General features: G+C 40.4%; 1 protein-coding gene across 4 annotated transcripts in view; it reads left to right on the top strand.

Moving 5' to 3' along the window:
• LOC116970687 (protein regulator of cytokinesis 1-like) overlaps positions 1-8,245 on the top strand; it is a 41,273-nt gene extending 33,028 nt beyond the window's left edge. For 2 of the 4 annotated variants that reach the window (XM_033017202.1, XM_033017199.1), the window contains exons 13-14: positions 636-776; positions 7,584-8,245. In XM_033017202.1, coding sequence (XP_032873093.1) covers positions 636-776; positions 7,584-7,652 — 210 coding nt within the window. In that variant the 3' untranslated portion in view covers positions 7,653-8,245. The remainder of the gene's footprint in view (positions 1-635; positions 777-7,583) is intronic. The other 2 variants (XM_033017206.1, XM_033017207.1) reach the window with 1 other exon arrangement.
• The last annotated feature ends 4,832 nt before the right edge of the window (positions 8,246-13,077 follow it).

Below are 13,077 nucleotides of genomic sequence, written 5' to 3'. Positions count from 1 at the left end.
TTATGCTTTCTATGCCCTACTGCTTCTACCGCTTTTTAAAAATTCCTCCTTTAGGCTGTGACTTTTTTTTTAAATCTCCAATTCTTGTGTTTTAGTATTAATTCAGTTGGAATCTGCAACACATTGATTACTAAATACTGTAGAAAGCAAAGTTTGAAAGCTCTTTTCATGATCACTACAGAAGTAGGTGTTGGCCAAGGTAGAAGTCCAGGTCTGGACTGGAAAATTGGTTTGTATTCGCTAAGTGTGGTAGACTACTTTTGTGATCCTGAATTACTGAAAATCAGTCAACATTCACTATTTAGAATTGTTCCCCATGGGATTGATCAGGTAATCACTATCTTCAAATACAAATTAACTGGAATGGGTTTAGGAAGCAGATACTTTTTCACTGGCAAACTGGAGATGAGAATTAAGGTCTTGTATTTAAACAAAGTAGCTACTCATTAGTGTGATTTAATTAGCATTTTGCTAGAATTATGTTGGTATACAATATCAGCTTGGAGTTTTCAAGGGAAAGTGTGAGGATATTTTGCAGGTCTATTGTGTAAATTGGATTGTTCTGACTAAAAGTGTATAGGAGCTCAACATTCAAATGGTGCTGAAGGAAAGTTTGACTTTTTCCTGTTTGTTAGACTCCAAATGCAGGCAAGTTGCCGGACCCATTACAAAGACCATCTCTACAAGACAAAAAAACAATAGATACTTCAATCCCCAACGTGGCACGGCAGCCTGGTACATTTAATGCTTTGGTTACCAGCTATTCAGAATTTTCGGTAAAGTCTATTTTTTCAAAAAAATCTTCTCCACGCTTCTAACTTTCTGAAATGGAAAGGATTTTAATTTGTAGTGACTAGTTTATTGAGCGGTAAACCTTTTTACCTGTGTTTTAGAAAAAAATGTTAATCTTGTACAAAATAATTGAACTTGGGGGTTGGGAGGAATACCTGCTTGCTTTTGCACAAATGGTGACATATCACATTCTTTTATCTTTAGCGAAGTGAAAATTGATTAGTTACAAAGCTAGAAAGTCATTTTAAATTTCTTTAGTCTCTTGGATCATAGTGCATATTCTAATTCTGGTCCAGTGACTCATCCAGTACATGTGCAGGCAGGATGATGTATTTTCAACTTAACACTAGATAGGAAGTAGATGCGTTTCATTTGCTTGCCATTGGTAATCCAACCAACATTTGAGGTAATTCAAATATTGCATTATGAAATTATGAAAATGCATTAAAAGCCAAGCACTTTTAATAGAAACTGTCTTCAAGCTGTCCTTGATTGAAGTTTTAAAATATTTCTTATGGGGTTCCCAGACATTCAAGCCGAGGTATTCAGTTTCCAATGAAGAAAATGTTGGTACAATATTCTTGACGAAAAACTTTGTTACCCCATTCTGCATCCATTTCTAGGCCCTTCACAAGAAATAGACTTGACATCTTATCCATCTCTTCACTCATAAGCAGTTTTGATTTTTGCCAAACTTAGACGTAGAAAATGCTCAGATCTTGGTTCGAGTGAGTGACCTGTTACTTTTTGTCTCGTCCCCCACATTTCTGCATGTTTGATTGATTGATGCCTTTGTTGCTTTATTTTCCTAAATCCCACCCATCTGACACGGTTTTACCTGTGAATTTGATTTGAGTGCTTCTTGGCAACTTTCTGTTCTACTTGGTATGCATCTAACAGAGTATGAACAAATATAAATGGTAGGCTCTGTCACTTATGGTAGCTGTTAATGACTCCAGTAAATATTGTTGATGGATGTCGCTTGTTGTACCCTGCCAATTAGAAATCATGGTTAGGAGCTAGCAGAATACTGACCATTCCCCATGCTTAACAGGGAATGCCCAGTTTCCTATCTTGGTCTTAAATCACTTGTGAAACTTTACAAAAACTGCATGTTACATGTACATGACATTGTGCCTTCCCCCACAGTGGGAACCATTGTGGGGGGATGTTTTTATGTTTATTGTTAAATCTCTTTAATGTTATGTCTGATCTTTATCTGTGTGCTGTATGGCAAGACAAATTTCACTACACCATTTGGTGTACGTGACAATAAATGTCCTTTGTCCTATAAACACACCTGTATTTGCTATTGGGTATCTTCTCAAAATTCAACCATATTATGTAGTAATGATTTACTCTGCATACATTTGAATGAGTCCACTTCTGCCAAATGCTCATTTGTACTGTAAATTATCAATTTCAGTGCCTTAAAGTTAAATATTATAAATCTTATTGACTGTTTTTGTTGTTATTCATATCTCTTTATGACAGAGGGATGGGTCATTTGTCCCAGCAAATCTAACATTTTCCCCTCACCCAATTCTCCTATCCTCTAGTACCTAATACAAGGAGGGAATTTGTAGTAGCCAATGAATCTATCAGCACATCCTTGATGTGGAAGGAAACTGGTACCAAGAAGGAATCTGCACAGTCGGAGAGAATATGCAAATTCCGCATAGGACTGAGGTTAGGATGTAATGAGTTGCTGGAACTAAGACAGCAGTTCTATCTTGCTGTGGCACTCTGCCTCGAAGCTTGAAGCAAATGAGTTGATTCTGAATGCAGAACCAGAATTAATTAGATTTAATTATCAAGAAAATCAATCAAAGAAATCTGTAAATTTCTAATTATCAGGGAAGGGGAGTAAGGTGTGGGCATTAATAGCCAAATAATTGAGCCTTGATATTCACATTGCATTTAATTTAACATAATTTATGCTTTTACTGCTTAAGTAATCTTTGCACAGCCAGAGGAAAATATGTCATTGCAGTCCTAAAAAAACACCCATAGTAAAGCGTGTAGCACTTGAGCAAACACTTGTCAGACTTTATGATTTATATGCTAAAGCTGGGCTTTTATAAAACATCTCATGTCAATTTAACCAAAGATCCCATAGCGAGCAAGATAGTCCACTCAATGCAAAAGACGTAGTACGGTCATGGGCAGATTCATGGGTAATTTAAGGCCCCATTTCCGTAACCGGCTTCCGTCTCCGCACCAAAGATCCCTTAGGATAATAGTGCGGAGATGGAAGCCGGTTACGGAAACATCCTCGTAAGAATAAAAGTTATTTGGTTTTAAAAAAATCTCATTTTCAGAATTTTAATTTATTACCACAAACTGTTCCGCCGCAACGTTGATTACACTCCGAGTCGGGTCGGGTCCGGTTACGGAAATGGATGAAAAAAAGGCCCACGTTTCTTTGCGTACGGGACGACAGATGGCACAATGGGCTAAGTGTTCGGCTGGCGACCGGAAGGTAGCCGGTTCGAATCCCGCTTGGAGTGCATACTGTTGTTGTGTCCTTGGGCAAGACACTTCACCCACCTTTGCCTGTGTGTGAATGTGTGTGAGTGATTAGTGGTGGTCGGAGGGGCCGTAGGCGCAGATTAGCAGCCACGCTTCTGTCAGTCTGCCCCAGGGCAGCTGTGGCTACAGAAGTAGCTCACCACCACCGAGTGTGACTGAGGAGTGAATGAATAATGCGATGTAAAGCGCCTTGAGTATTCTAGAAAGGCGCTATATAAATCCCATCCATTATTATTATTATTATTATTACTACACGTCAGCCAATTGCATTTAGCAGGGGTGGCCTATAGGATCTTTGAATTAAACTAACTACAAATCATTTAAAAAAAAAATCATCACAATTATCTTTTTGGCAGATTGACCAGCTCTTCTGTTCAGTAGTGGCTTAAAGAAACAGATGTTAATTACCCATACTATATAATGGGGATATGGATTTTAATTTTCAAACTTATGGAGGTGCATAGTGTGGTGACAACCAAAATTGGCAAGCGACCTAAACTAATTGGGGTAAGGATTTTTAAAAGCGTAAAACAGGAAAGGAATAGTACAACAGTGAAAACATGTCAAAAACTTAATCTTTTACTTTTAGTAGACAGTAAGTGAAGGAGCAGGCCATTCAGCCTTTCGAGCCAATACTGCTATTTAATGTGATCATGGCTGATCATCCACAATCAGTACCCCGCTCCTGCCTTCTCACCATATCCCCTGACCGCTATCTTTAAGAGCTCTATCTAACTCTCTCTTGAAATCATCCACGGAATTGGCCCCCACTGCGTTCTGAGGCAGAGAATTCCGCAGATTCACAACTCTGTGGGTGAAAAGTTTTTTCCTCATCTTTGTTCTAAATGGCCTACCCCTTATTCGTAAACTGACCCCTGGTTCTGGACTCCCCCAACATCGGGAACATGTTTTCTCCCTCCGGCGTGTAATCTTATGTTTCAACTATCCCATGTTCACACGGGAGGGTTGGTCCCCCAATGCAATATTCCACCTCTCCACCAATTCCAATATTGGTTGCCGGTGGGGGGGGGAAGGGGGCTTTCTGGAGCGCTGGTATGGGTGTTGTGTGCTGAAGGGACTGGTTTCCAGAGGGCTAGTATGGACATTGTGGGCCGAATGGATTATTAGTCTGGCGGCTCAGTCACTCACTCGCGGCTGGTGGGCTCGCAGTTGACTCACGGATATTCCTTGAAATTCAATTTCAAGCAGGGTGCAAGGCAAAGACAGCGAGTCGTGGCATCTCCCTCCCCATCTTCCAGAGACTGAGCCACGCCCACACTCCCACCAGAAGGGGCGTGGCCTTCATGGCGTGATTGACAGGAGAGAGAATCCCAACATTTTTTAAACACTAATTTTATTTTATCTTTTATTTTTAATCGATGGGAAAAATCCTCGGCACCTGATGAGCGGAGAGGGGCTCTGAGTAGGTTGGCCAAAAATCACAGCTGTACGTGGTAGTGGTTTTACTAAATCAATATAAAGCGCAAACAGGAAGTGGTCAAGATTAGACTTTTAATTATATGGAAGGCAAGGCAGCTTTAATTGGGCAAGGCAGCTCGCTTTAGCACTTTCAAAATCAAAGGCAGTTCTATCCATACTGACTCCACATCTCCTGATTCTATGTCACCCCTTGCAAGGGACTGAATTTCATTCCTCACCTACAGAGCTACCCCACCCGCCTCTGCCCACCTGTCTGTCTTTTTGATAGAACGTATAGCCTCGAATATTCAGTTCCCAACCGAGGTCCTCTTGCAGCCATGTCTCTGTAATTCCCACAACATCATACTTGCCAATTTCTAACCGAGCCTCAAGCTCTTCCACTTTATTTCTTATACTTTATGCATTCATATATAATACTTTTAATCCATTACCCCTCACCTTTCACATCAATTCCTATTTCACGGCCATATTCTATCCCTTTCTGAGCTTTCTGCCCAGTTAATTCTGGTGTATTTTGTAACTTTGCTTGTATTCTCTTTCCCTTTAACTCCATCCTTGTATCTCCAGTTTGTCTCCTCTTCCCCCTTCCCCCTACTATTTAGTTTAAACCCACCTGTGTAGCAGTGGCAAACCTGCCTGCCAGAATGCTGGTCCCCCGCTTTGTTGCATGACGCCAGCACATGTGACGTGCCCCGCAAGGTGTGGGTAGAATTGACTGAATGGCACTATATTTTGACGTGAAGGAACATTTGTAAGTTGAGTTTACTGTCATATGCCCAAGTCCTGTGCAATGAAAAATGTTACATGCAGCAGCATCGCAGGCACAGACTCAGACCCACAGAAATAAATTAATGCAAACAGTAAGACATTAGTGCAAAGGCATGATTAGGGAAGAAAAATCCTGATAATGTATGAGGTAGACGTTGGTGTATAGTTGTTGATGTAAGATCAAGGTTCTCTTCATTGGTTAAAAAATCTGATAGTTTGGGGAAAATAGCTGTGCCTAAACCTGATGGTGTAGGACTTCAGTGGATCCTAGATAATGCTGCCATCTTGAGCATCTTGTATATATGCTATTGATGGAGGAGAGGGCCATGCCTGCGAAGGAGTCTACTACTCTAGACCCTCATTGTGATCCTATGGTGGAATTGCCATGCCTGACCATGATGCAACCATTTGGGTTACTGTTTACAATACGTCTGTTGAAGCTTGTTTTTAGTGTATTTGGAGACATAATGAATCTCTTTTTTAAATATCTTTTACATCTCTATGGTAGGCCCAGGACAGGCCATCTAAGATGTAAAAGCTTGCTAATTTGCATCTTCAACTCTCCTCCAGCGATTTTAAAAACTGGCTCATGGGCTCCTTGGTCTTGTTAACTTTGCAAAATAAATTGTTGGCACCAGTAAACCAGGTATTGTGTTTCTTATAAGCTAATTCCTCACCACCAGTGATTCAGCCAACCACGGTGGTATTGTCGACGGATTTATAAATGGCATTGGAGCTATGCTTAGTCACAGTAATGGCTGCCGAAAGTAGAGCAGGGGACTAAGCATGCAGTTTTTTGAGGTGCATCTGTGCTGGTCGGTGAGATGTTACTGATCCACGCTGGGGTCTGCTGAAATAAAGGACCCCCTTGCAAATGGGGGAGAGGCTAAATCTTGGAGCTGGGTGAATCACTAGTTAATAAAGCATTGTACTGACTTTGTGAAAAAGTTTTTAATAATATTTGAATCTGGAAGGCATAGTGTTTGAATATTTAAATTCATTAAACAATATTCAACTAATCTATTTAAAACTGGGGAGATGGGGGAGAAGGCATATAACCTTGGCTCCATGTTTCCAAATGAAGCAAATGATTGTTGATGAGAACACACATTAATTGGACAGATTCAGACAAATTATAATGCAGAAAATTGGGACCTTTGGGAAGAATGGATTATATAACTAAAATATCGATGAGTATGTGACTCAAAGTTAAATATTGGTCTACAAATCAGTACAACTGTTTTAATGCTATTTGCTTAAACAGTATTCTGACCATGTCATGTCACTATAATAGCACTAAACAATTCTTGATGTATGAAATTGAGTCATTCCAGCACAATGCTCTTTTTGAGCAACATGTGGAAAAGTAGATAGTGTTCCAGGAGAAACCAAAATATGGCACTGCAGTATCCTGTGTCTTTGAAGTATATTGTTGAATTAAGCCAGTTGTGGTACAAATGCCATAATGTGTGGACTACAGTCCCTTGAATCTGTTCCTCCATTCATTGTGGTCATAGCCTCTACTTTTTCTTATCTTTAGCTCATGTAAATAAAACCACCTACTTTCATGCAAATATTCAATGATCAATGTTTTTCCCCCTACTTGTATGTTTGTGCCTTTTATCTTGCACCCATCTGCTTAATTTAGCATATCTTCTGATTGTTATTTTTCTATTATGAATGTTTTTTATTTATTTTCCATGTCGCACTCTTTTGGTCTGAGCCTGTTTGCCACCGGCCTATCTGGTGGCTTTGTTCTGCATTCCTTTTCATGACCATATAGCATGACATTTGATTATTGGTATAGCGTTGCTTTTTTTTTTGTGGTCATCGTTCCGTGCCAATCTGCACTCCTTTTACCTTTGTAGTTTCTAAAATACCACCGTTTAAGATTCTAAACTGAGTTTCTTTCATGAGATGTTGATACTTTCGGTTTAAACATTTTTAGGAGTTAATGATAAGAAAACAATAACTGCACTTTGAAATGTCAATTCTTTGCTTGTGAAGAAATTCATAATTTTATTCACCTGAAACTTCATTTCCTTTCTTAGCGCGACTTATCCAGAAAATCTAATTGCGTCAAAGGACAGCTCAATTCTACAACACTTGAAAATCCATGATTTCAGATCCTATTATTCAGTGACAAGAGTTGTTCCAGGTGTTTTGGAAGATCATTTGATATTTTTGGAAACATCGTATTCTTGTTTGAAGTGTATTGTCATGGGAAAAGATCTGCTTTTTTTTTTTTTCCAGTTATGAATGGAAATTGGAATGTTACATGTTACAGCATACCATTTTTGCCTATTTTTGGGCACCTTGTGTATATATGGGACTATTTAGAGTCTTTGCTCACATCCTTCTCCATTTTGCATTTCTCTTATTTCACCTATTTATAAATTAAACTTTTCTATTCTTTCAAAGGGCAATTCATAGTTGCCAATTCTAATGCTTTTTGTAAAAGTTTAAGGGAAACATTTCCAATGAATCTAAACATAAGGTTTTAAAATAAAATAAAGACTTGGGTTTTTTTTTATCGGGAAGGGAACTGTATTAGTTTTAAGATATTAATATTGGACAAAAATGCTGAAAGTGGAGTAATTGTTTTCATTACTTAAATCAAACTGCTTAAATTTATTATGCGATTTGATATTTAAAAAATAACGTTGCCTTTTGTACCTGCATTGATTAAAAGTGAAATCTGTTTATACAATAAGATATGTTGGTGTTTTGTTCTGTCTAGGTAAACTTGAGAATTTCATATTCAATACTTTGTTGCCAAGGAAATATTGTTGCTCAAATACCTAGTCATTAAGCTTTTTCTTTTTAATGAAAAATTATAAAAACCTAGTCTGCTCATGGCACAGAATGGAACTAATAGGTAACGGGTCTGTGTTCTATATCAGGCAGCTTTTTACTTGAATCCAATTTTCTGTTCCTACTGATTATGTGTACTTGGCTAGAGGGGAAAAAAGAATTCTGATTGACTATTTTGTCAACATTCCTTATCCTGAGCAACAAAATATATTTGAAAATATATATGTGCAGGAAAAGACCATTTGGCCCTTCGAGACAGCACTGTCATTCAATATGATGATGGTTGATCATCCAAAATCAGTAACCCTTCCTGCTTTCTCCCCATATCCCTTGATTCTGTTCGCCCTATGAGCTATACCTAACTCAAACATCCAGTGAATTGTCCTCCACTGCCTTCTATGGCAGAGAGTTCCACAGGTTCACAACTCTCGTGGTAAAGTTTTTCCTCATCTCAATATTTAAATACCACTTATTCTTAAGTTGACCCTTGATTCTGGACTCTTCCCAAAATCAGGAACATTGTCCCTGCATCCAGCCCTAGAATGCATCTAGCATTCTAAATCCCTTAAGGATTTTATGTTTCTATAAAATCCCCTCTCATCCTAAATCCCAGTTAATACAAGCCAGTCGATCCATTTTTTCATCATGTGTCAGTCCTGCCATCCCGGGAATTAATCTGGTAAACCTATGCTGCACTCCCTCAAAAGCAAGAATGTCCTTCCTCAAATTAGGACACCGAAACTGCACACAGGGACACCCAGGTCTTGTGGCACCTCCGCTTTTTCTAATCTTGACACCATTCAGATAATAATCTGCTGCCTTGTTGCCACCAAAGTGGATAACCTCACATTTATCCACATTATACTGCAGCTTCCCACTGACCCAACTTATCCAAGTCACCCTGCAGCCGCATAGTATCCTCGAGGTACTCACTGCCACCCAGCTTTGTGTCATCTGAAAACTTGGAGATGTTGCATTTAATTCCTTTGTCTAAAGCACTCGCTCTTGAGTAACCACTCTTACAAAATGGAGAATGCTACCGTTTCAAAGGTTACATTTATTAAGTGATTTTTTTTTTGTTCTGTTCTGTATCCAAACTGACAGCCCAAAATGAAACCCCCAATACCAGCAATGTTTCTGATCCCTCTTTCAAACAAGCCCTCAACATTGGCAGTAACTTCCCAAAGTCACAACTCTCCTCCGATAGTCTGATTTCCAACAACTATCCTGATCCTTCGTCCAAGGAAATGTTTAACCTAATCTAATTTTTCACTTAATAAATACAGTAGTACCTGCTATCCTCACCTCCAAAACAAGTGTCTCCGCTTCCCTTTTGACCAGTTCTTCACCTCTACTCCAGCATTGCCTTCAATTTAGTTTTCAGCATTAATTTTAATTTATATAGAAACTGTTGTCAGTACATTGCTCTTTTGAATAGAGGTGATAGTATTGTGCACAGATGTGATCTCACCAGTGCCCTCTATACCAAGATATTGCTTCTCTGCTTTGGTATTCAATACATATGGCATTAAGCAATAACATAATAGCTTTCCTATTTACTGGATTCATTCATTTAATATCCGCATTCATCTTTGTGAATTGTCCAAAAGGACATCCAGCCCCTGCGTTTTTGGTGTTGTGTGATCTTGTCATTTATGGAACATGCCTTTTCCCAGCAAAATAGACTCCTCCCCCCCCCCCCCCCCCCCCCCGCCACTTCCCTCATTGCGTTTACTTTTCCAGATCTGTGCCACTAGCATAAGCTATCCCTGTGTAGCCTCCTTGTGTCCGCTCTAGTTTACTTTCCAATTTGTTTTGCAAATTTAGCAACTACTCTTTTGGGGCCCTTTTCCAGGCCATTTATATAAATCTGTTATAATAGTTTTGCAAAAACTTCTTCAAGGTTTAAACCAAATAATTGAAGAGAAAATTAGGGCAAAGGTGAAGTAGATAGTGATAATCAGTCTGTCAGGAAGAGTTAGAAAGATGAATGGATCTCCAGTCAGAATTGGGGCAAAATGCTAAAATGACAATGAAGCTATATCTGAAAACATGCATCTAAAAAATATAGATGAATTAATGCCAACATTAGAAATAAACAGGCAGGATGATACAACCATGATGGAAATATGGTTGCAAATAGTCCAAGGTTGGGAATTTAATAATTTGAGATACTTTTTCTTTCACTGAGTTCTACAACCAAAGGTAACCCGATTGCTTCATCTCTATCAATACCAGCTGTGATATTGGCTCGGCTTGTTTTTAAACTCTCTTTCTCTTTATTTCCTCTGGAAATTGAAGATGTTTCACAACTTCTGTTCTTTTGTCTACATTCTCACCGCCTCCATTCACTCGTTGACTGAATCTTATTTACAGTATTTCTCGGTGTTATCCTATCCGAGTCATCATCACCACCACCCACCCTCCCAGACGTTTAACAAGATTATTTTCTATTCTTTCCAGTTCTGGTGAATGATCTCCAGCAGGAGGCACAACTCTGTTTCTCTTCTATAGATGCGGCCTTATCTGTTGAACATTTCTGTTTTTAATTTAGAAACATTGATCAGATTAATAGGATTAGAGCTCAAAGGTTTGTTAACTTTGAAGGAATACCAGGTCCATGAAACATTCCTGCAGTTTAAACCAGTTATAAACAAAACAATCATGACTCAAAGATAAAATAAAATACAGTTCTGACAAAACTGCAGAGGATTAACAGCTTTCAGCTTTGAACAGATTAATAACTGATACTGAACACAAGCAGCAGACAACTTTATAAAGGTGTGCTTACGCAAAAGACCTACCGTGTCAAATTTCAATACCGCTTTCATTCAAATGGAACCAAATTTCCATTTACTACATTAATACCTTCTGTGAAGCTTGCCATTTAAAGTCTGATCTGCTTTGTTTCCCAATCCTATCAAGTATTTACTTTATGGTTAAAAGAAAATGTATCATGTTACCTGTTTACTTATCTGTTGTGTTGCTGCAAATAAGAATGTCATTCCGTTTCAGGGCATATGACAATAAAACACTCTTGAATCTTGATTCAGACTCTTGAGTCTGAAGAACGGTCTCGACCCGAAACGTCGCCTATTTCCTTCGCTCCATAGATGCTGCCTCACCCGCTGAGTTTCTCCAGCATTTTTGTCTATCTTTGATTTTCCAGCATCTACAGTTCCTTCATAAACACTTGAATCTTGATTAATACTTTGGTCCTTATTTTTTACAAGACCGAGTGTTCCGTCTTATAAACACAAGTGACCCAATTTAGAAACATTGACACCATCCTGGGTCATGGATAAGATCACCCACAGCCTCACTAAACATAATGTTAATTGCTATTACTAACAGTTGTTGTTTACTTAGCTCCTCTTGTAAGTCTAAAATTTTAAGGTTATATATGGAATAGTTAGTGTCTTGTTTGAGTTGGCCTCCTTCAACGTGCTCTTTGCTCCCATTTCCTTTTATTTAAGGACAACTTGACTAAGTGCAGCGTTTGGGGTCTGCTCCCTCAATGCAGTATTCCACCACTCACCCGTTCCCCCAACGCAATATTCGACCCATAGCCAACTGCGCAGGGGCGGCTCATTTCCCCTCATCCCCAGCACTCCCTCCCCCTCTTCATACTCCCTCTTCTTCCCGTCTCCTCCTCCCCTCCCCAATCCCTCGCCTCTCCTTCCTCCTTTCCCCTACCCTCAATCACTCCTTCCCTCCACAACTCATCTCCCCCCCTCTATCCCACTATCCCTCCTGACCTGCCCCACTGCCCTCTATTCCCCACTCCCTACCCCATCCTTTCCATCCCCCTCCTCACCTCCCCTGGATCTTTCCCCTCCCCCAATCCCTCCCTCTCATTTCCCCTACCCTCAGTCACTCCCTCCCTCCATAACTCCCTCCCTCCAGTCACTCCCTCCATACCCTCTCCTATCATTTATCCGCCACTCCTCACCTCCCCTATCTCCTCCTCCCCCACTATCCCTCCTCTTCCTCTATTCCCCACTCTCCCTCCTCGCCTCCCCAGGCTCTCGAGGTTGCTGCTCCTCTCCCTTCTTGTGTGCCCCGGAGGAGCATCAGCCGTCAGGGCCAGGCTCAACACCCAGGCCTCGGGATCGTCAGCGCGGCCCCGGAGCACCAGCAGCTACAGCCGCGCAGGCAGAGACCGCGCCGACCTCCTGCCGCTGCTGACCGACTGACAGCGGACACGGCCCGTCAGTGCAGCGATGGTGCAGGAAGGGGTGGTGACTGACAGCGGATGCGGTCAATCAGTGCGGCAATAGTGCAGGAAGGGCGTCGCCGTCCTGGCGGTGACTGGCAGGAGAGGAGACCAATCTGCACATGCGCAGTTTTAAAGATTTTTAAACCTTAATAACTTTTAAAATATACCATGGGGGTAGAGAGGGAGGGGATAGATAGGGAGGAGGTAGAGAGGGTGGGTGGGTAGAAAGGGAGGGGGTAGAAGACTTGTTCTATTTGATTGTGCACGCCAGGTTGATTGCATTCGTGGAAACACGTGAAGGTTGCAATCTCCCAACCCGTCCCATTGTGATGTCATATGTAAATGAGATCCATTGTGATTAGATGGATAGAAGATAGATAGATGTTATCAACCTTTGCAGAGAATGATATAATCTTGTCTGAGGTTTATAGATGTCTTTTGACATATTACATGAGGCTCCTTTTTGGTCACTCCTGCTACAACTATGTATTTTTTTAGAGACACAGCATGGG

The sequence above is a fragment of the Amblyraja radiata genome, chromosome 1, assembly GCF_010909765.2.
Source record: "Amblyraja radiata isolate CabotCenter1 chromosome 1, sAmbRad1.1.pri, whole genome shotgun sequence".
NCBI classification, from domain to species: Eukaryota; Metazoa; Chordata; class Chondrichthyes; order Rajiformes; family Rajidae; genus Amblyraja; species Amblyraja radiata.
Note: the sequence above shows the minus strand (reverse complement) of the source record. Positions and strands in the feature narration are given on the sequence as shown.